Genomic DNA, 23,355 nt, shown 5'->3' with positions numbered 1-23,355 from the left:
TTTGGCTTGGTTGTTTTTTTTGTTTTGTTCATAGTACAGTATATCAAAAAAGTCATCAAAAGGTCAGTGTATAGCATGTCAAAAATAGTCAAAATAGTCATAGTATGTCAAAAAAAAACATTAAAATGTCATAGTTTAGTATGTAAAAAATAGTCATCAAAAAGTCATAGTATAGTCTGTCGAAAAAAATCTTAAACATTTTCAGTATCGTGAAAATAGTCAACATAGTATAGAAATGTCATTAAAAAAGTCATAGTATAGCATGTCGAAAAAAATCTGAAAAATGTCAGTTCAGTATCTCAAAAATAGTCATCAAAATGTCATAGTGTAGCATGTTTAAAAATGTCATAAAAAGACATAGTATGTTGAAAATATGTCATAAAAAGTGATATTACAGCATGTCTAAAAAATCATCAAAAAGTCATAGTATAGTCTGTCGAAAAATATCGTAAACATTTCCATTATCGTGAAAATAGTCAATATAGCATGTTTAGAAATGTCATTAAAAAAGTCATAGTATAGCATGTCAAAAAAAATCTGAAAAATGTCATAGTTCAGTATCTCGAAAATAGTCATCAAAATGTCATAGTATAGTCTGTCGAAAAAAATCTTAAAAATGTTCAGTATCATGAAAATAGTCAACAAACATAGTATAGCATGTTTAGAAATGTCATAAAAAGACATAGTATGTTGAAAATGTAATAAAAAAGTGATATTACAGCATGTCTAAAAAATCATAAAAATGTCATGGTTTAGTATGTCAAAAATAGTCATCAAAAAGTCATAGTATAGTCTGTCGAAAAAAATCTTAAAAATGTTCAGTATCGTGAAAATAGTCAACATAGTATAGCATGTTTAGAAATGTCATTAAAACAGTCATATTATAGCATTTCGAAAAAAAATCTGAAAAATGTCATAGTTCAGTATGTCAAAAATAGTCATCAAAATGTCATAAAAAAAGATATAGTATAGCATGTCGAACAATAGTCATAAAAAAGTCATAATATAGCACATCAAAAAATGTCATAAGTCATAGTATAGCATGTCAAAAAAAACATAAAAATGTCAGTTAAGTATGTTGAAAATAGTCACAGTATAGCATGTTTAAAAATGTCATAAAAAGACATAGTATGTTGAAAATATGTCATAAAAAAGTGATATTACAGCATGTCTAAAAAATCATAAAAATGTCATAGTTTAGTATGTCAGAAATAGTTTTATTTGTATTTTTATCGCACTTTTTTTTTAATCTCAAAGTGCTACAGGCTAAAACAGAGTAGAATAAAAACACAGAAAAAGACACAGTAAAAACAATCACATTGCATAGCATAGCATGTTTAAAAATGTCATGTCGTAGTTCAGCATGTCGAAAAATAAAAAAGTAATTGTATAGCATGTCAAAAAATGTCAAGTCCTAAAAAGTTCTAATTTTGTAAAGTCATAAAAGTCATGGAATACCAAAAAAAATTATAAAAATGTTACAGTATAGTCCAATTCATTATGTTATACAATCATAACATACATGACAGTTAATAGACACTAAAGGTCTATTGATATTACATGGAGTTTGATTTTTTATTTTTTTTGGATAGTCGAGTCATTATTTGTCTTATCTGATGCAAAATCCAGTAGCTCATATCACAGAAGACATGGTTCAGATCATCTGGAACATATCTGCCGGCCTTGCACTCTGTGGCAGACATGAAGCCTCATCTCACCATCGTCATAACTAGCACGTGAATTCTTGGTCACAGTGACATTTGACCCAACAGATTCAAATCAATCCATCCTTGAGTCTAATTGATTTGTGCCAGATCTAACGAAATCCCCTCCAAGTGTTCCCGAGAGGTCAGATAGGACGGACGTAAGGTCACGGTGTTCCTTGACCAACAAGATGTAATCGGTTCATCCTCGAGTCAAAGTGAAGAATTCCCTCCAGGCGCTCCTGAGACATTATATTCACGAGACTTGGCATGGAAACATACAAACCAAGCACGCTCAATTCAGGTTTTCAGTTGATTTTATTGAAAACATTATAAAATGATGTGGTGCAGCAGCATATTTCAGTTTTTAAGATCTTTACGATGTTCACATTGATGATCATGACCATGGAGACAAGAACATAGGACAGAGACAACAACAGAACAGCTATCACCCCCGTGTGGTTGCAAGTGAAATTACACCGAACCCTTAAACACTTCAGGAAAATCTCCTTTTTTAATTTCGGTCCACCCACTCATTAACGAGTTCAGTTTCTGAAGTCCAAATTTTGTAATTTCAGAGCTGATGTGCAAATTCATGGCTTGGGTTGGTTGTTAACAAGCATGGACACAGGTGCCCCCCCCCCCCCCCGTCTAAAAGGCTTCCATGGAAGAAAGGAGGGAACTTCCTGAACTTCTACCAAGTTCACAAGCAACTGAATATGCACAGCACAGAATAACAAGTACACACTTTGACGTATCAGCCTAACATTGCTTTTAGGCTTTTTTAAATTTGCACAACAATCTCTGTATTCAAAGAAGAGGGAGAACAGATGCAAACAGTTACAGCCTGGATGAGCGTGGAAATGAGCCTTTGACAAACTTTGGTTTGGTGTTTATGGCAAAAATAAATAAAAATGAACTGATGCATAATGAACAGCGCCTCTCATTTGAACAGCAGGTTCTGCTGGGTTTACATTCACAAGATAATCACTATATTGTCAGCCTAGCTTACGACGGGAACATTTGGAGCTAGATTCACAGGACGTCATCTACTTCCGTCTTCAACTACGTAGTGTGTAGCCACTGGGACACAATGAGTGACATTTACAGCTGATTCTCTAACAGCCACACGACCTGAACAGGACAAAGACTAAAGCTTTCTGCTGGGACACTTTAGGGAACAGAGAATATCCAGCCGGACTGGACCACCAGAGTGGTTTGTTCAGTTTGACCGAGTCGGGACTTCAGCGTAAAGCTCGTTTCTTTTTTTTGTAGTGTTCTGAAAAGTTCAGAACATCTTAAGCTGCAACTAGCTAGTCATCGCTTAATCTATAGATTATTTTCTAAACTAATTTTGTTTATACGGAGGTCAGAAAAAAAAATAAAAAAATGGACAATGTCCATTTAATGATTCATAGTTCTCCTCAAATATCTGGTCTTGTCTGTCAAATAGTTGCTGGTTAACTTTCAGTCGTAACAACTTTTGTAACTGACTATGTAATTGAAAAGTACTGAGATGATTACACACTTATTTAGACCGAGACATTGAGGTCGGAGTTTAGTCAAAGTCAATTTGTTTTCAATGGTCCGGCATCCAGATGTCAATTTCTTTTTTGGAAAATAAAAACGGTGTCTGCTGACGCGACGTGACCCCGATGACCTTGGGACTCTGCTGTAGTTGAAATGAATAGGAATCTAAATGAGGTCTAACAGCTGTTGGAGCAGCTCACGTGGGTCTGAGTGGCATTTATGGCTTCAGCAAGAATGGGATCTAAGCTTTGGCTTGCTGCATGTGCAATATGGCAAACTCCACAGAGCCGGAAAAGGATGCTTCTCTTCCCAAACCAAAACACACCTAAACCTTCACCCACTCCCCCTCTGATGAAAAGCTTAGTTTTCATTTTGTTTCAGCTAATTCAGACACTGCAGAGCATGTGATTGTTAATAAAAATGAAAATAAATGAGAAGCATTTGGCATTAAAGCTATTAAAATCACAGTCTGATGTGATTCAATCAGTTGAGCCCAGCCTTGTGTTATTCAACCTGTAACAGTGGAGGAACGTCCAGATCTGAGTCGTCACTTTGCTGTATTTGAGCCAGCATGTCTGGGTCACAGCAGAGCACATCTCCTCTACACGTGCGATTGTCACGGATGAGTTCGTTAGAGTGCTGCAGATTTGTCAGTGCCTCGTTTCCCAAAAAGGAAATTGAGTACAATCTAGTGTTCATCGTCGATTTACCCTAAAGAAATAACAATAACGATAAGAAAACATTGACAAATAACCCCATACATCAAGTATAATCAGCAGTTAAGTAACTAGAATATGGTACATAATGAATTATTGTTTTTATCTAAACAAAGTTTTTTTTTTTTTTTTTTTTTAAAGAACAAAACCAGAGAGGAGCTAAAGGCTTTCGCCAGTTTTTCCTTTCTGTGTCAAACTGAGCGAGGATCCCCAGCAGTTACAAGAACCGCTCGACCTGAACTGTAAACAACAAAACCTAAGAAAATGAACTATCATCAAGCAAGCTCCACTTCTAACTGCTTATTGGCAATAATGTGGCCAAAATCCCAGGTTGACACTGAACATCAGTTACCTACACCTACAGAAAAAAAAACGCACAACTGCTGCAAATACTCCCCGCACAGAACACAGAGAACGAAGCATATTTACAGTGGCGGCCATGTTTCTTCTTTTCAATGATGAAGAGAGCAACTGAGAAAATGAAGAACTGCGGTCCGTTATTGGTCACAAGTCTATCTACTTCCCTGGTCACCTATATCCCTCCTTCCACTAGTTTCCCTCTTTGATTCAACGCTTGTTTGTTTGCCCCCCCCCCCCCCTCATGACCCGACGCCCACAATAATGTTTGAATACAACAAAAAATGTATCCGTGTGTAATTCCCCGAATGCTCTTAAAAATTAGAATGAGGTAAATCCCTGTAGTAAGACAATAACTTGACAATTCACAGAATGAAAATTGCCCGATTCCAACCCCCGCCTCTGTTGAATGACTACTGGGTTCATGTAGGCACAAAGAAAAAGTCAACACAGCACCACATACATGTGTCCATCTGTTTGGCTCTACGTGTGTCTTTTAGTCTCCTTCAGTCCCCCCCCCCCCCCCCCCCCCCCATCAAACCTCGTCCTTTTCCCCTTCAGTCGCACCCCTCCCCCCCCCTCCCCTCCCCTCCCTCCCCCCCCTCAGGACTTCCGCTGCCGCACGGTCTCGGAGCTGCCGTTCAGTTTGCTCCGCCCAGACGGGGTGGCTGTGCTGCCGTTGCCCAGAGGACGGTCCCTGTCCGCGGGGACTTCCTGTTTGCGTTGACGGGTCTCTTTGTAGCGGAGCGTGATGTCCCTGTGAGAAGAGTGAAGAAATGGTAGACACACTTATTAATAGAAAATCCTCCCCAACTGCTTTCTGTTCCTCATTCTAAACTACCTCACAAACAAAGATACAACATTGAAATCTAAATCATCTGCAGCCTTGACAGTAGAAAAGAACCATTTTACTCGTTGAAACAGAGCGATGAGGATACATTTACTTTCTTTTAAGCTAATGAGGAGCTACCTCGCCTTCTCTCTTAACAATGAATTACATCTCTTCAACACACTCCATGAAATGCATCGTCACAGAAAAAGACAGAAGTCCAAGTAGGTTGGCAATCCCCTCTACAGTGATGCGTCAAATATCAGTGTCCAGGTCTTTGAGGGACATTCCACAACCAAACTTTGTCTTTAATGTATTCCAGATCAAGACGAGGGTCAAGTGAAGTGAAACATCCCCACAATACTCACCGTGGTCTGCTGATGCTAATGCTAATGCTAATGCTAAAGAGAGGGACATGACACACCTGAGCCTGTACAGCTGGGTCAAATAGTATTTGCAGATAACTCTTTGTGGGTTTCTTTCATGCTGCTTGGGTCGGCAGACAAATTGGGTTCGTAGCAGCAGCGATGATCAATGAGACAGAATATATATTTACCTTTTAAAAAAACAAAAAAAAAACAAACACAGTCTCTATTGGGGTAAAGCCAGTCTTTATGTAGCCAAAGAAAGCTAAAACAAAAAACATTCAAACTGTTGGCAAATAGGCATGCTTCCGTGCCTGACGTCCTGCACTGGTTTTCATGCTGACTGGGTAGTGTGTGTGTGTGTGTGTGTGTGTGTGTGTGTGTGTGTGTGTGTGTGTGTGTGTGTGTGTGTGTGTGTGTGTGTGTGTGTGTGGCCGTGTTTTACCCGTCTTGTGGGGACAAAAATCTGATTACACAGTTACATTTCCTCTGGCTGTCTCTCAATGAGCTCCTACAGTGTCAGCACAAGCCGATAGTCTTCTGTATTACTTAACTGACTGCAACTAAGAACAACAATGATGTGAAGGGAAATGCTCAAAATAAAGATGGCAATGTTCACCACAGCAAAAAACAAACAAAGAAAACTGAAAAAGTGCCATGTGGGAGAAGGACCTATGTGGAGTAATATCGGTGTTGTCTAGAGAGGATCCCACAGATCTTCTGAATATAACTATGGATCCAAACAGTGATGTATTAGAGGGGAAATAAAACTGAATACAACACTGCTCTCTCCTATACCTACCTCACCGGACATGAACATTACTGCTGAGCATGAGCAGGAAGGAGAAAGGGAGGGAGGGAGGATGGAGGAGGAGAAAGTAGACCAGAAGCTTAACATGCTGGGGGAACGGCTATGCTTAATAGGAACACAACTCAGCAGAAGGGGAACCAAAGCAAAAGTTACCTAAAATATATTGCTGCGTGAGGTCATGAGGAAAAATTGATAAAAAAAATCCCATTGGATTGGAAGCACATGATTATTGTGATTAAACTGTATTTTTTGCAACGCAACAGTGACTGAGAAGAAATGGTTATCTATTAAAGGCAGTGTTACCCGACTGTAAACAGTGTGTGAAAGCCTTCTTTATAGCTTGTATCTCTATCAGCCATCCTCTTCCTGTTTTGCACACGTTGCATGGCTTTTACAATCTGCACATATCAACATCAACTGAAAACTAAATCTGGATTATTACATTTCATAGTTGCAGACCAATGGATTACTTGCACCATGAGCACAGAGTTTTATAATGTCCATGTCTTATGTCTTCACAGCAGCTTTGTACCTCTTCTCCTCTCTGCATAGTAACACTTCTTACCGGATGAAAAAACGCCACAGGGTCCAGGTAAAGATGAGGAAGATTCCTAAGAACCAGCACTGCGTGATGACGAAGGGGATGGGCAGCATGATGGTGTTGGGATCATACTTGACCACGATGAGGAACTCAGTCACCGTGATGGCCGCCACCAGCCACGCCTGCTGGCCGAGCTTCTTGTGGAACTTCCTGTAGAGGAAAATGACAAAAAAAGGAAAAGTGATCATGAGTTGTTTTTTTTTTTTTACTGTTTACAGGTAAGCACCGACAATACACATACAGCATAGTAGCACTCAAGGTTACACACCTGCACAAAAAGATGTCTGTACAATACTATACATATAATGCCAACAAGCTCCATTGAAGACGACGTACGGTTGGAAGGTTTTACTCCGTAACGAAGCCCTTTATCACTTTATTTCGCCGCTACTCACGGGTCATCCATGAAGTCGTAGATTTCCCTCATGGCTACGCCTCCGACGTTGACAAAAAAGACCAGGCGGAGCAGCACCAGGTAGTGTTCAGGAGGCATCCACAACACAAACTTCAGGTAGAAGGTGTTCAGCTCGGCCAGGAGGAACTGGGAAAGGAGGAGAGCAAATAACATTTGTCTTAATTTAGGAGCACTGACGATCTAAGGAATTGAAGATAACAGAATAGGACATATATCTTTATCTGTGGGAAGAGACCCATGTTTTGATATATCAATAAACACTGAAGTTATTAAAGCAATCAAAAATGACAACTGCGGAATCGATGTAGCTAAATAGCTTCAGGGAGAAGCTGAGAACAAAGTGATGTCCTACAAAAAAAGCTATATTGTATAGTTCATAGAAGCTTATAAGAGCTACATTTTCAATATGAAAATATCAATGACAAAAATATCAATATTTGTTATTGTAATGTAATCCTATTCTTGGTTGCCGTTATGACAAATTGCCCCCTCTTCTCGTGTCAATGAACACAACAGGATATTTCTTACCATGAAGATGATGCCTAACACAGCAAGCCAGCGACGAAGGTTTGAAGCAGGCTTCCACTCGAACTTTACCCAACTGTAGGGCGTGAACTGGAATGCGATACGCTTTATCTTCCCCCTGAGAGAGGGCGCAGAGGAGATATGGTGAGAAATAATTGTACATACATTAATAACACGGCAGCGCTAGCACTTACTGTAATTAAAAAGGGGCGATAAACCCCTCTATTTCACGATATTTAAAACGTCAACAAAGAAGTTCTGTCAAAAACGACTCAATATCTTATCTTATGTTTGTCACACAATAACTGTGGAGTTAAGTTCAAGAAATATACTTTAAAAATGTGCATAAAATGTTAAAATGTTGTGGTTTCACTTCTTTCAGAGTAGAGTTCTGACCGTGGGTTATTCACATGAACACATTGAATGACCGTGGCTAAGTGGAGAGCAGGGCCGCCTTTCAATCAGAGGGTCGGCGGTTCGATCCCCGGCTCTACTAGTCTCGTGTCAATGTGTCCTTGAGCAAGACACTTAACCCCAAAATGTCTCCCGTAACTGCGTCTACGGTGTGTAGATAGATACTGAATTGTAAGTCGCTTTGGTAATGTAATGAATAAATGTTGCTTCAGAAAGGCTGTTTTCAGAGTTTGGTGCAGCGAGCGTTAACTCTTACTTGTATGTAGGAATGTTCCACAGGCCCTGCCACTGGTAGGGCTTCATCGACAACCAGGCCAGGGCCTTCATGCCGCAGTAGATCCCCAGACCGTTACACACCAACACATCCATGATCCACTAAAGGGAGATGAACATAACAGTTTTAATAAAAAAACAACAACTAAAAAAAAAAGCATCAACTGTGATCCACCTACACACGTTTTCTAGATTAAACCTTTTGTTAGGACGGTGTGGGCGACGGCGGAAACAGATCTCCTCGACTCTCCTCCTAGTTTCGTTACAGACCGGGAGGGAAAACTCACACTTTGGCATTCTTTTAACACCATGGTGTTTGGTGACCGTAGAAAAAAAAAAAAAAAAATCCCAGCACAGCCTCTCACACAGTAAACCTGATTTATACCATGAACTGTTGTGTTCAGAATGGTTTCTTTCTCTTAAAAAGACACAATATTTAGTAAATCTGTACTGTAATCCATATTTACTGTTAATAGGCAGTTGTTTGTGTAGCAACTCAAGTAATTGCCCTGGCTTTCTAGGTCTACCTAATGTGTCATTACAGTCAACAGCGTGTCCTTCTTTAACACCCCACTATTTATCTGTTTACATTCTATTATGTTGCTCTATTGCTTTATAATAGTGTTTATATGATTTCCCCTGCTATCGCTTGTTTTGCTTCAACCGCCTAGTTTCCCACTGGCACAATAATAAAAAAAAAAAAAAAGCTTCTTATCACCCAAATAAAATGACCACTTTAATTGCTGCCATAGATCTCAACAGCAGATTTGCAGAATACTGCACCGGCAGGCATCAGGTAGCAGGATGTTACAAAAAAATATATATATTGATGCTTCCTTTAACTTCCCGTGAAAGACACTGCTCCACATTGTGCTTTCACCAGCGCAGAAGTACAGTGACCTTTGCAACGTTGAGCAATTTCAGTACACGGTGAGAAGTTGACCGATCTGTCCTGCTGAAGAGCTCGTGAGAAGAGTTCCAGACGTACTGAAGAATTTCTAACAGCCTCGTTCACTTCACCCCCAACCCTCCGCTGTCTGCAAGTGGTCGATATGCAACCATGCTTTATTTATTTGTTTACGTCTGCGTTTTGTACAAGTCATGTCTGTTTCTCACTGTGACTCACCGGTATCTCCAGCTAATGTGGCCACATTTGAACAAACACACCCGGAGTCACACCGACTATACCGGTGTTCGTTCACTGCAAGCGAGATTTCAATGCAACGCCATTCTGAGGGCAGGCCTGTTGATTCTTAGGTGGGCAGAGGAGCAGAGCAGCGATATTGGTACGTACATGGTCCCACCAGCACTCGGAGAAGTTAGGTAACTGGTGCTCCAGGCTGTATTCCAGGAACTCGAACATGACACTGATTATCATACACATCCACCAATCGCGAATCATCAGAGTCTGAGGGTGAAAACAGAGCCAAAAAGGGGAGGGAGAGTAGGAGGGGGGTGAATGGTGAGGAGTGGGAGGAGGTCAACAAGATACCGTAGAGAGAAACTTTTCTCATTGCTGAAAATGCAACAGAGCAAAACCAGTGCTGTCAGTCTGTTTCATACTTGGTTGTCTATTTTAACATCAGCCAATAAATGACAGGTTTTATCCCAATGCTTCTCTTGCTCTTCACTCTATTGAAATGTGTGTAATCTGTAATCATTGGAGAAGAGATTGTTGTCATTCTCAAGCTTTATCTTTTTTTTTTTTTTATGTCCCATGCTCAGCTACCTTGGTGATGCATTTTATTAAGATTGAGCAGGTGGAAATCGGGACAGGCCGGTCTTTAATACATCATTGGACAATAACAGTACAGTTGAAGTAAATGAGTGCACACTGGTGTGTAGTGTTCAGTTGTGTTAAGCCGTCTCCATACATACCTTGATATACCATCCCAGGAAGTGAGCTGGAACAAAGCCGTCCATCTTGTCCTGCAGAGACAAACCAACATGGAAATTTAACAAGTTACGTGATGTTTTTTTTAGGTCAGTCCTTACACACACACACACACACACACACACACACACACACACACACACACACACACACACACACACACACCCCTACAACTCAAAATCTGTTTGTTTTTTTCTCTCTCTAAATATTTGCTGATAATTTGACATTTCCAAAAGGTTATTCACATACGTTGGCTATAATGTAGTGGAGAATGTGGAGAGTGTGACCCACTCTCAGAGACTGAATTCAGGCCAACAGTAGAGATGTGGACTGGGTCATTAGACCGCTTCGCCAGGGCGAGAGAAGGCCTGGTTCTACTGACGGGCTATAATCTGCACCAGACACAAGCTTGTGGAGCCAGTCGGCACACAGCCACACGAAATAGGAGTGTGTGTGTGTGTGTGTATGAGGGATAAAGAGAGAGAGAGAAAGTGAAAGGGTCGACGGGACAGGGAGGGGGAACAAGAGTCAAAAGGAGAGAGAGAGTGTGAATGAATGAGGGATAGAAACATTTATTTAGGCTGCCATGCTATTTAAAATCCTGGGTCTTTTTCTTTTTAGTCATAATTGAGGGCAAAGAGCACCACAACATAAATAACAGGACCAAGTCAGACATTTCACTTCTTCAATACCATGAGCAAAAATGGTACCGCACACTCAAAATGTGTTTCAAACAGAACGACAAAACTGAAAGAAAAAAAAAACCAGGTGCATCTGTGAGATCAAGTACAATGTCTTACCCAGATGTTGTGGAAGGGGTCGGTGGTGTTGCCTGGGTCGTACAAATGGCAGTTTCCTCCATAGTCGCGCTCCGGGAGGGCAACCCCAAGCTTTGGGTCAATGTACTTCATGAACTGTCGTCCATCGTGCACCGTCTGGATAACAGGCGAGGAAGAAGTATAGAAACTATCAGTATAGAAACTGTCAGTATAGAAACTGTCAGTATAGAAACTATCAGTATAGAAACTATCAGTGCTTATTCTCCCCAGGAAGGAGCCGTTATTGAGACACAGAGCCATATTGAGACTGAAAGGTGTATGTTGTTTGAGGCATATTACAGATTTTAATGGAGGATTTCACCAAGCTACACTTTTTATTTTCCTTGCATGAGTAAAGAAAGCAGATGGCTTAAGTATTTGAACTTTTTTCGAGTCTAGGCCTGATTAAGACACAGTTCGCCAACTGTACTGCTATTTTTCAGGCACTGGCTCTGACATTTTAATTAAACTGGGAGAGAAAAGAGGCTTCCAGGGTTCCAGATGTGGGAGGATCACAGAGGTTGGTGTAATCCTGGTTTTAAGATGTTTGTATGTAGTCCAACACATATTTCCTCAGGATGTAGCTCCTTTACTTTGGTTTGTGGATCCACGATCTAAACCAAGAGGTCACATGTGAATATGAAAGAAATTCTGCTGCCTGGTTCTGGGAGCGGAGAATAGAACACCCGAGAAAGACCAGCATGCACTGTAATTGAAACCCTTTTTTTTTTTTTGTGTGTGCATGTGATTGCTATACGTTTTTCCCTACATCAGTGACTGTCAAAGTGTTTCAGCCCATCGAGGTATCGATATCATCTACACACCAACCTGGAAGAGGATGAAGATGAGGAACAGCTCATAGACGACAGTGACACAAAGCCAGAACCTCCAGTAAGCTAAAGAGAGAGAGAGAGAGAGAGAGAGAGAGAGAGAGAGAGAGAGAGAGAGAGAGAGAGAGAGAGAGAGAGAGAGAGAGAGAGAGAGAGAGAGTTGTTAATATTTCTTTAAACTAATCCCAATCGTCTCAGATAAGCCCAGGATGCAGCAAATGTGGCCTTGCAAAATAGAGAGCAAAGATAGCGGAAGGGGAGGACAATAAAGCGTGAGGTATGCAGCCAATGGCAGACTTCTACCCACAGTCTTTATCCAGTGAGTGAGACCATCTGGGCCTTCAGGTTTTGTTTTCTCGGTTGTTTAAAGGCTTCACAGACCAAATAGAACGGGAGTGATTCTTTATTTCGTGAGTAACATTATGTCCCAGGCACACAGACCTTGTTGACAGTGTGGTGATGTAATAAATACATAAATTATAGTGTGTTTTTTTTTTTTCATTACCAGGGATACAGCGAATTTGAACAATTGAGTACTACAGTCAGCGCTATTGCAACAGATAATCTGGCTTCCATCAAAGTTCAGCCTCATCAGCACGTTTGTAAAAATAGCGACGTGAAAGGACTATTAGTGGATGCGGTGAAAGCCGAGAGCGACCGTAGCGGCACCGTGTGAAATAAAGGACCCACAAAGGGATTCAATTAAACAGCCGCTGCCGTAGTCATTTCTCGTGAATCTTTGTTCATAGTCTCAGTTTGCTGCGACACACCCGGCCGGGGAAGGTTTTACCCCGAGAGATGCAGGTTGTAAATCCTAAAGGCTCTGTTGTCATGGTACAAACCTGAGATGTTTCAACACAAGAAGCTAAAGCATCAACTGAACCTACTTGGCTGGCTCAACAGGTCAGGAAGTATTATGCAATCAGTTAAAACACACACACGCACACACACACACACACACACACACACACACACACACACACACACACACACACACACACACACACACACACACACACACACACACACACACACACACACACTAAAAACAACTTGTTTTTCAGTCCACAAAAAGAGAGAGGGCAAGAAGGCAGAAGTAATGCAGCCCAAATTCTTGGCTGGCCACTTCACGCCGCCAACATTCAGAGTGTGCGTCTCCATCTGACCTCCACACCCTGTTGTCTTCCTGTCTTCCTTCCTTCCCTCCTTCCTTCCTTCCTTCCTTCCTTTCCCTCTGATGTTCAGTGGGAACATGTTGTGTGATAGATGAGATGCATCTTTTGCATGACTGACCTGGTTAAAAACCTAAATAGCAAACTACTTTCATGAACGGCACCTGTATAAATAGAAGCATCCCTTTATAGAATGTAGAAAATTAAAAGCAACAGTAACATTTAGGGGGATCTATTGGAAGACGTGGAATAGAATATTATTAAGTATGTTTTCTTTAGTGTTTAATCCCCTGAAAATAAGAATCGTTGTGTTTTCGTTACAGTAGAATGATCCGTTTATATCTACGTACAGGAACAAACCAACCTGCTGCAGACTCATATTAACTATTAACTATCGACTATCCCTTCCGAAGGCTCCGCAAGTTGTCGCGTGAGTGTAAGCAAAGCCTAACGCGAGCTCCAAGCGCTTTATCCAAGCCCCATTGTTGCTGTCCTTACCCCCAGTTTGAATTCCAGCACATGAAAATTTAACTGGAAAACAAACACCTGCATCCGAGGTGTCAGCCTGTCACCTGTCAAGCCAATCGCAACTGAGAATTCTCTGCGGTCTCAACGCCATCCATCTTTAATGGCTGGTGTCTAGTCACTGCAGTGAATTAATGCAAAATGTGCCTTGCTAGTGGGCCATGAATGAATTGGAGTGGCAGTGGTCTGGAGGCTATGTAAGCATTTAAACAGCAGCTCGCCGATCTGTGGGAGAGGTTTATGCGTTAAGCTGGGCTCAGAATCCTTTTCATGTTGAAACTATTGACTGAGCACCACAGTCCTCTAGATATTACAGCTACAGGCCAGTAGAGACGTCAACAACGGTGATGCAGATGCTCCCCAAGTGCGTTTACTTTGTTCTCTAAGGGATCTGCTTGGACCTAACCCCTGCCAGGAAAGCCCTCCACCTCCTTTCATTTATCCATACGTCTCCTTCATTTTGACAATTACATTTAGCTCTCCATTGTGTGTATTGATTCCCTGCACTCAGAGGATCTTCATGTTATAGCAGAAGCCAACATGAGATTCTAAAATGTTGCTATTGATCGAATTAGTGGCAACGGCTCTCAGGTACTCTTACCCCTCTACAGTAACAAATAATGCACCATTAAAAAAGTCAGACTCAACACCGCCAGCATGCTTTACGACAGTGTAAATTTCCCGTCAATTACTGTAATGGGAAATTATATTTTCAATATCTCAGTTTGCAAACAAGTGCTTTTTAAGGCATGGAATAAAACCATCCAACCACAGCTTTGCACAAGATGTGTGCTCTTATTCTGGAGTTTTTCAGCGTTGCTTTGGCTGAGATACATGGAATGAGGAAGATGAAATGTTGCCATAAAACTGGGAAAGGAAGCTTTGGCCTGTGCCAGTCTTACCTGGGTGTGGTCTTGTGAAGGGTCCATCTTTGGCTTGTGTCACTCCAAAACAGAGAAACACCAGGATGCTTGCCACAATCCCCCTACAGGACCACAATTAGAAACACAGAAAAAAAAAATGCAATTTAAGGTTGTGTTATACTATGCTATTATTACTGTAGACAAATACGGTGGCTGATTTTTTTTTTTTTGTGCAGCAGCCATTACTGCAGTGTCAAGAGTGTAGCTGAACTTATGTACGCCGACAGTGAAAGCAGAGATGTTTGATTTAATCACAGTCTGTGTGGATGTGGAGGTTCTTCAGGCTCAAAACACAGGCGTGAAATTGGTTTACGACGCTGAATTTTGGGGGGGGGGGGGGGGGGGGGGGGGGTACTGAGCCAGAGATATGAGACAGTAAGCAGCTCACCATCGGCCCTGTGAGGGCGGATCGGCCATTTATTGGCAAGCAGCTCAGAATGTGATCAAAACATGAGAATATGATAATAATGGAGACCTCGGAAAATAAAATAGATTTCATGGAGCAGAGTGTCTGTAACTTTACAGCCCAGAACAAATGGCCAGCTGTCTTTTCAATCTGGACTACATTTTGTTGACAACTGTAGTAGATTACTTATTTTAAAGAAATTTGATGACTGTATTTTCAACATACTTTACAAGCAGCTCTACAGGATCTGCTGGACAGATTTCTCTGCAGGTTTACAAGAGAGGTGCCAATGGCGGCTTGTTTCCTTCCTCCTACAATCCAGATGTGTCTGTATGTAATAAGCCATTTTTGTCTGTGGAATGGAAACTATTCCAAGCCGTTCAAAGAGATCTGTGATGTCACTGGTGTAAACATAGGCACCAGGAGCAGGAAGAGGAACGTAATGGGACATCATTTGATTGGGTGACCCGTCTCAGCAGCTAACCGTGGATAATTACTCTCTACTACACTTTCCTCTGCGTTTACTAAGAGATTAGGCCAATCTGAACCTGCTGCTGTCAGGTTGAGTTGCCTTTAATCGCTGCTGTGATGATTTCTGAAATCCAGGACACCGGGCAAGGAACGCTGCTCTGAACCGGCAAATGAACAGGCGAGGCTTAGCAACCATACACACACGATGAGATTTCAGCTCGTGCTTGCCAATAAAAAGGTGGGAGCATATAAGTGTGTGTGCGATCAAGTGAGTGTGTGTAGGTGGGAAAGTGAGTTTATGTGATTACAATCATGTGTCAAAATGAGGGTACAGGTGTGTTAACTAGTGACAGTGACCGATCAGTTAAAAGGACGAAAATGTTTCAAAATGAGTGTGACTGGACGAGTGTATCCAACGGTGTGTAAATGAGTACATGTCAAAGATTTGGACTGTATCTGTGTGTGTGTGTGTGTGTGTGTGTGTGTGTGTGTGTCTCTCTCTCTCTGCTGGGAAGAAGCTCAAGGGTCTTTATCCCGATGAGCCGGACTACGCTGACCGCAGCAAATCCAGTTAAGATCCGTCCCACAATCCCTCACAAAACACAACCTACAATCAGCCTCTCCGTCACCAACGCACGCAAAATGTATGCCGCTTGCTTGTACTTGGCCTTGACCCATTCCAATTAAACTCCCACACGAACAGCCACTGTTGCGTTAAAAGCGGATTCATCTATACAAATTGAAAGCAGCTCGTTAAGGAAACGTGTTATCCACACTTTCAGCTCACGTGAGCCATTAAACAAAGCAAGCCTTTCTCAGAGAGAGCTGAGACGGCTGTCATGACACCGAGCGTGAATCAGAAGTCAACTCCTGCCCAACACGATGGCGTCAAGTCAGTCCAAGTGAGCAAATCCAGGTCAGTTCTAAAGTCAATGTTTGAGCATGTTGAAATATGTGCAAGATGTTCTTTGGTGCTTCTCCATGGAGTGACTTCAGACCACATCAACAACACCGGGGCACATTTGTCACCAAAATCTATTGATTCCAATTGTAATGCTTTAAATCTGTGGATTTACTTGTGCTTTTAAATTTCCACGAGTCAATTGCTAACCAACTTGAGAGTTGAGGGAATAGAGAGAACCAGTAAGTTCATAATAAAAGAAGAACCATCAACATTGCCAAGAACCTGCTCTGAAGAATTAGAAGAAACGCCAGTAGAGCTTTCTTCTTCATATCAATTTTGCCACGACTAAAACAAGCCATAACCCAAATTAGCCACTATATGACCCACAACTTTGTGGGAATATTAGTACAAGGGGACCTGGACCACACCTCAGTCATTCTGCATTCATCCAGGTCTCTACGGTTCAGGAAATGTAATGTTCTGGGTTGCATATTTTCTCTGGGTTGAAAGATGAAGGCATGAAAAACCAACTCTCCACATCTACTTCAAAGGGGTGGCCTGACATTCCCGCTCTTCCTTTTCATGGTCACCAGGGTTCTGTTTTCCTTGGAGGAGGGCCAGCTTGGTTCAAGGTGAATGCTGCCGAAGAAGTAAGAGCTTCAATTTGAATCGATGCGTTCAGCACCTCGCCCATGTGAGCTGTGGCTGTGTTTTTTTATGTGACCTATCCATCAGGCTTCAAATGTCTGACATAATCCACAGAGGATTGACAAACCCTTACACTTCACACACAAATAGGACGAACAGAACTCTACAACAAGACAAAACAAAGTTTTCAATTTCTGGTTATAAGGGGCAGGAAAACAAATCAAAATCTAAACCCGGCATGACTACAAAATTCGAATAAACCTTGATGCTGATTGCTAATAAAACAAGTTTTCCTCTAAAGATAAACTGCAGAACAAACGATTATTCGGTCCAGTCAAAGCGCCTCAGTGGATTGAGTGGACTTCCTTTGGGCAGCCTGCTGGTTTCTGCAGGCTTTTTGGCTTCAACGACACGGAGGAAGTGACGAGCGCAGCCTGCTGACCTCTTAGTGTTGTAGGTCGTGTCCTGGGGGGTCTCCTCCAACAGCGTGACGTAGACCAGAGCACAGGTCAATATGAACAGCACTGTCACAGTGTGGGCTCGCCTGCAGGAGAGATGGAACAAAGAGAGGGATATTAATAACATCTATAAAGAGGACAACTCAATAAAAGCCACTGGAGGAGAGAAAATCAGCAGACAATTGTCTGAGGTTGAATGTTAGCAATATAAATGCAGAACACTTTAGTCATTGCTATAAAAAAAAAAAGTGTCCTAACAAAAGCTATTAGACGTCATGTGTGTGTGACTGAAATCACGTCTCTAATGATCAGAAGTAAATATAATGAGATGAGATAAAAACGGATGAGTTGAAACAGATCTTTGCTGAGAAACTGGGTTACTTCAGCTGAAAATAGCTACAAAAACTGTAACAAACAAAATGAAAAACACACGCACGCGCACACACACACACACACACACACACACACACACACACACACACACACACACACACACACACACACACACACACACACACACACACACACACACACACACACACACACACACACACAAAATGAGGTATGGATTCTATGAATCAGTTCAATATTTCCTTTCACTTAAATGGAGGAACGAAAGTCAAAAGCGGCTTTCCTATCACTTTTCTGGTGACCCGCCTGACTGTGGACCGTGAAAGCGTCCGCAGGGTGTGTCTGTCCTGTTAAGAGTTTAATGAAGCGGTCCATAGGCTCACGTCTCCCATATCACCCAACGGCAGGGAACAAACCTTGGCCTTTGTCGTACGACGGTTACACGCTACAGTCATATATATATATATATATATATACACATCCACGCTATCTGTGGGATTTATCTTACCTCAAGGGTCACTGATATGAGTCACAATAACGTATAATATTTAATGGATTACCCCAGGAATTATCAAACGGACAGGCAAGCTGACAATGACATCACTGCAAAAGAATGTATAGGGAGAGAGAGAGAGCGAGCGAGCGAGCGAGAGAGAGAGAGATGGGATATGGCCAAAATCCTCTGTCCCGATATATTTTTACAATAAACACAGCAGGTGTAGCTTCCACCTATCAGTTCATCACACTATGCATAAACATGGAAACATGTCCCCGGACATTTGACTGACACAGCGACTCTCCAGAGATCGACAGCGCAGTCAGGATGTCGTTTCAGAACACTCACCGGTCTTATTATTTAAAAAGGTGCTCATTATAGCAATAAAGCAGTATTTTCTTTGGAGCTCACTGGCGTCATCCGTCAACCTAAAGACCGTCACCTCCTCCGCCAACCCTTCTGGCTCAGAGTCTGAGTCACGGAGGCGACATGCCGGGTGTCATTAGCGTCGTCTCCATGTTCCACCTCCTTACGCCAACCTGTTTGGCAGAAGTCACAGGGGAGGGCCTGACTCCTCTCTTGCCTAACAACCACACAAATCATATAGCTTAATGTTGTCCTGCAGGGTTGAGATACACTCGTTTGTGACTATACTGAGAAAAAAAAACACACAGTATACTCTATAGTCAGATTCATATATTTTACCACAGCAGCCTCTGGTTTCTATGATCTCCATTTGTAATGAATCACAAGTTCACTGGCCAGACGCTTAACATTAAATCCTGTTATGAGTCTCTGACTTAAGAGTCCTTCTGTTCTGACTAAACGTTTTCAAGACAGTGTCAGTAGTCAGTATGCACAAAGCTTTCTCAGAAGACTCTCAGAACTGAAATGTGTGGGCAGCACTGCTATTTAGGGAAAAAAATCCAAAGTGGAGTGCCAGCACAAAATGTTGCGTCATCAGGCTGACTTCTATTTAAAGGATCTATCCGAGCCATTCCTCTTTTTCCTCAGTAAAAAAAAAAAAAAACCATCAACACTTCTCTCGACGCCAGTCTGTGCTAACGAGGCAGATTGCACAGTTACCTTCCTAAACCAGGAGAAGGTGCCACCGTCAACAAACGGCTCGTTGGCATGTCTCGAACACTTGGGAGACTGGTGCAGAACGCAGCCGAAGAGCTTCTGCACCGACTCCGTGATCAGAAATCCACCGCCAAGCAACCAACTCTTCCTCTATTTCAACGCTGATGTGTGGTTGAGTAACACCCACTTCATTCCCAGCTGAGTTAACCACATTCAGCTCGGAAACAAAAATCATGGTGTAATTTGAGGTAGTGGTTGTGCATATTTGACAAAATATAAACTGATGAATGTAAAAAAAAAATTTTTAGGACTTGTGATGACAAGAAGGAAGGTCTAAGATGCTACACATGTCAAATAAAATGTATTTTGCCCCTTTTTTTAACATGCGTGCAATATTAGCCCATAAGTATCCAGGATGCCATGTGACTCATTATGGCCACAATTCCACGTTGACCACAAGGCAAACAGCTACATTCTTTATTATCAGTTCTCCATTATAACGGACTGGGAGTGCCGACTTACCACTGTGAGGCCAAATTCCTTATCAGCAAACACACACAAATAAAATTTAAAATTTAAAAAAAAAAAAAAAAAATCACATGCAGTATTACCCACAGCAGGTCAAATTATCAACTCAACTGAGCTAGCCAAAGCTTCAATACTACATCTACATATTGCAGCCTCCAGTGTCAGACTAACGGATATCTAGATGTTAAGGCTATAACACAGCAATGAGATATTCTCATCAAAAGTTTCTCTTGGGGAGGACCGGTCTCCTGTGCGGTCAAAGATGTCCGACACCTTAGCAGGTTGTTACTGCCCCTTGCTTTACACACAGAGCAGAGATGAGTCACACGCACACTTACTCAGGCTTAAATATTCCTGGATCGACAGGTTGAAGGGCCATGGTGGCTGAACATTAAAGAAAGGCTGAAGAACAGAATGACACCCCCCCCCCCCCCCCCCCCCCCCCCCCCCCCCAGAACAGCCCTGGCACCTGCATCCTGCCCACGTCAACACGCTCCGTCTGCCCGTGTTGCGTTTGTGTCAGTGGGTGCAGAAACTCACTCCTCCAGTTCACCGCACGGCCCGGATATCTGTCTGGACTTCAGAACCGGCGTGGATCTCTTTCTGCTGAAGGTGCAGCCTGGGATATTGGCTATTGGCTTGTCAACAACAAGCCCTGCGCCTGGATGTGCAATGTAAGCATCCATAACAGCACAACACCCTCCATATAACTGAGACCCCGGTGGACCTCGGTGAATCCTTCCTATCATTTTACATTTGAATAATTTCCCCCAGACACATTTCAGCCCGACATAAGAGCTACTATTTAAATCCCTGTATATTTAAAGATTCGGAACAAGGTTGCAGCATTTGTTGTGATTAATGGAGGTCACTTGGGGGCCTGTCTTTCAGTTCACCTTGAGAGCATAACGAACCTTGGTGTTACTCATATTTCTGCAGGATCTGTGATTTTTTTTCTTTTATTTAATTGCATAAAACAAAACAATAACCTCCGATGCTGCAGCGTTTCAGTATTTGACGTTTTGCATTGTTGACATTGTCAGAAAGGCACTCACCAGAAAAAGGTGTTGGTCCCGTCGTCATAGACTTCGCACTCCGTGATTCTCCGAAGCATGCTCTCCCTGGAAGTCTGCTTCATCACATTAGCTCTGATATGCGTGCTCTGACTCGGACAGCCCGGCTCGACCGAAACGTTGTGGTCGCCGAGCTCGGCGGATGCGGATGTGGCGCACTTGCCGGTCGCGTTGACCGCGGCCACGCCGCTTTTCTTCGACTCGGGCTTGGTCATTGCTTTACACACCAACCAACCAGCACCTCGGTGCGTTAAAGTGACACCGTGCAGGTTCTGGGTGTATCACTGGGCCCGGCTCCCGTGTACAGTCATCTGCGCGTCAAGCCCTTACCCAAGTGACTATCAGCATCCTGGGGTAGTCAGAGGGAAATAACGTTAATAAGGCGAGAGAATAACCTGAAAATCCCGTCCTGTGCAGTTGTTTTAGCCGGCACGGCACAGCGCAGTGTGCAACTACACGCACGAGACGTGTGGTTTAGCTAAGACCTCTTCTCTGACACCGCCTACTTATATCAACGCATTTCTACTTAACATCAAAGCACCGCACGTAACGCCGTTTAATTGACGGCGAAACAAATCAGAACCGCTGCTCTAAAATAAGTGCGAAGCCTCGGTGTCGGACAGCATGGCTAACCGCGTTAGCCCCCGTTATGTGAAGGTTAGCAGGCTGTGTTGTGACTCTTCTACAAGCGTGTTAACAATTAAGCAACGTAAAAAAAAACACCATTGCTCGAGATACTGTTTTAGCATTTAACTTTAGTGTAAACGTATCTTTACATTAGATATGCGGGATGTATTTCCCCCCCGTTTAAATTAACCTTAAGCTAACATTACGTACCAGTTGAATTTATTGGATTACTGACTGGAGTCCAGATGAGCTCGGGAGCGACTGACGCTGACGTTACATCAGTGCAAACATATGGTGCAAACGCTGGAAATCCGTGTTGCCAGCAGAGAGAACAACAATTAATAAGTAAACACTAACATACTCCGCCTGGTGACTGTCTGACACTGTTGCAACTAAAAGACAAACCGCCCCAGACCGTAGACTGTGCGGGCTACACTCCAGACACGCATCACATGGGCATGGAGTTGTATTTAACATCAGGGTAACAGCAGCAGCAACACCGTATCCGGTTTACCTTCTTCACAATAAAAGATGCTTCTATAGTCTGACATCAAAATGGCATTATTCTGAAATCACAATATTCAACTCAGAAGTCTAACATCTGATACTCTCCGCAATGATGTTGCAGCGACAGCCTGACCTATCTGGCGGGTTTAACTGAGGTTTATCCGTTTAAACGATTTGTTTGTAACAGTTGATGAGTTAATATTAAAGCTTTGAAATCCCACAGCAACAATAGGCAACGTCGACGTACAAGTAGCAGCGCCACATTTCGCCGTTTAATGGGTTAAACTGCTCAAATGTGTGCTCAAAAACCGTCTCAACATGTTTTGTATAATTTGTTTGTCGTCACTTCCGTTCCGCCTACGCCTCATCAGTCGTCATCAGCGGACAGGGCTCTGGTCATTGATAAAATAAGATTTAAGTGGGAAAAAATAAGAACAGTAATTCCTTCAGCGAAATTCAGCAAAAACACAATAATAAAAAAAAAATACGTTTTATAATTATAATTTTTTTGGTCATTTATTTGTGAAAAAAAAATTTTTTTTGAGGAGCTAAATAATTGCAGGGTAGTCAAGTCATGGTCAAGTTGTACAATGCAATTTGCTCCTGGATTGCTTAAAGAGTGTAGCCATAATAAACACTAGTCAATTCTTCACAACCTGGCAACCCAAATATTGTTCTTATTCAGAATTCATTACTGATCTATAAAGCACAAGTTAATGACCACCCATAAAGCTATTAATTAGTTACATTTTATTAAGCACGTTACAATGTTTTTATTTTAATTTTGGAAACATGATTATAGCACCATAGCACTGTGGTCACATTATTTATATGCTTCAGAAAGCTAGAGATTCAAAGACGTACGTACTGTAAGATGCATAAGATCTAATCTCTGTCAGCCAGTGTGGTGTAAACTCACCCTACGGTCTTCAACAGCTTGATTTGCCCACAGATGGCTCAGCCGCTTACTGTTCTTCAACTATTGTGAGAGAAGATTTTTAGGTCTTTCCAAGCAGTCACTGATGGGCAATCATAACCTTTGAACAAAAAAGTAGTAACACTATTAAGTAGCGTGGATGTAGCCTTGACTCCACCACATAAA

At 42.1% G+C, this 23,355-nt stretch overlaps 1 protein-coding gene across 1 annotated transcript; it reads right to left on the bottom strand.

Annotated features, from left to right (window-relative positions):
• Nucleotides 1-4,909: 4,909 nt before the first annotated feature.
• Nucleotides 4,910-22,167, bottom strand: ptdss2 (phosphatidylserine synthase 2). Its single transcript, XM_068723788.1, has 13 exons — nucleotides 21,957-22,167; nucleotides 21,102-21,468; nucleotides 17,573-17,674; nucleotides 14,681-14,763; nucleotides 12,080-12,147; nucleotides 11,234-11,368; nucleotides 10,418-10,468; nucleotides 9,834-9,947; nucleotides 8,523-8,641; nucleotides 7,856-7,970; nucleotides 7,308-7,453; nucleotides 6,877-7,062; nucleotides 4,910-5,063 (listed from the first exon to the last, which is right to left on the bottom strand). Exons 2-13 carry the CDS (start codon nucleotides 21,332-21,334, stop codon nucleotides 4,910-4,912), a joined length of 1,506 nt encoding a protein of 501 aa, XP_068579889.1. The 5' UTR covers nucleotides 21,335-21,468; nucleotides 21,957-22,167.
• Between the last annotated feature and the right edge of the window lie 1,188 nt (nucleotides 22,168-23,355).

Source organism: Cebidichthys violaceus, unplaced genomic scaffold (genome assembly GCF_023349555.1).
Source record: "Cebidichthys violaceus isolate CVI_PGR_0920_01 unplaced genomic scaffold, fCebVio1.0.p SCAF_3, whole genome shotgun sequence".
Classification (NCBI taxonomy): domain Eukaryota; kingdom Metazoa; phylum Chordata; class Actinopteri; order Perciformes; family Stichaeidae; genus Cebidichthys; species Cebidichthys violaceus.
Note: the sequence above shows the minus strand (reverse complement) of the source record. Positions and strands in the feature narration are given on the sequence as shown.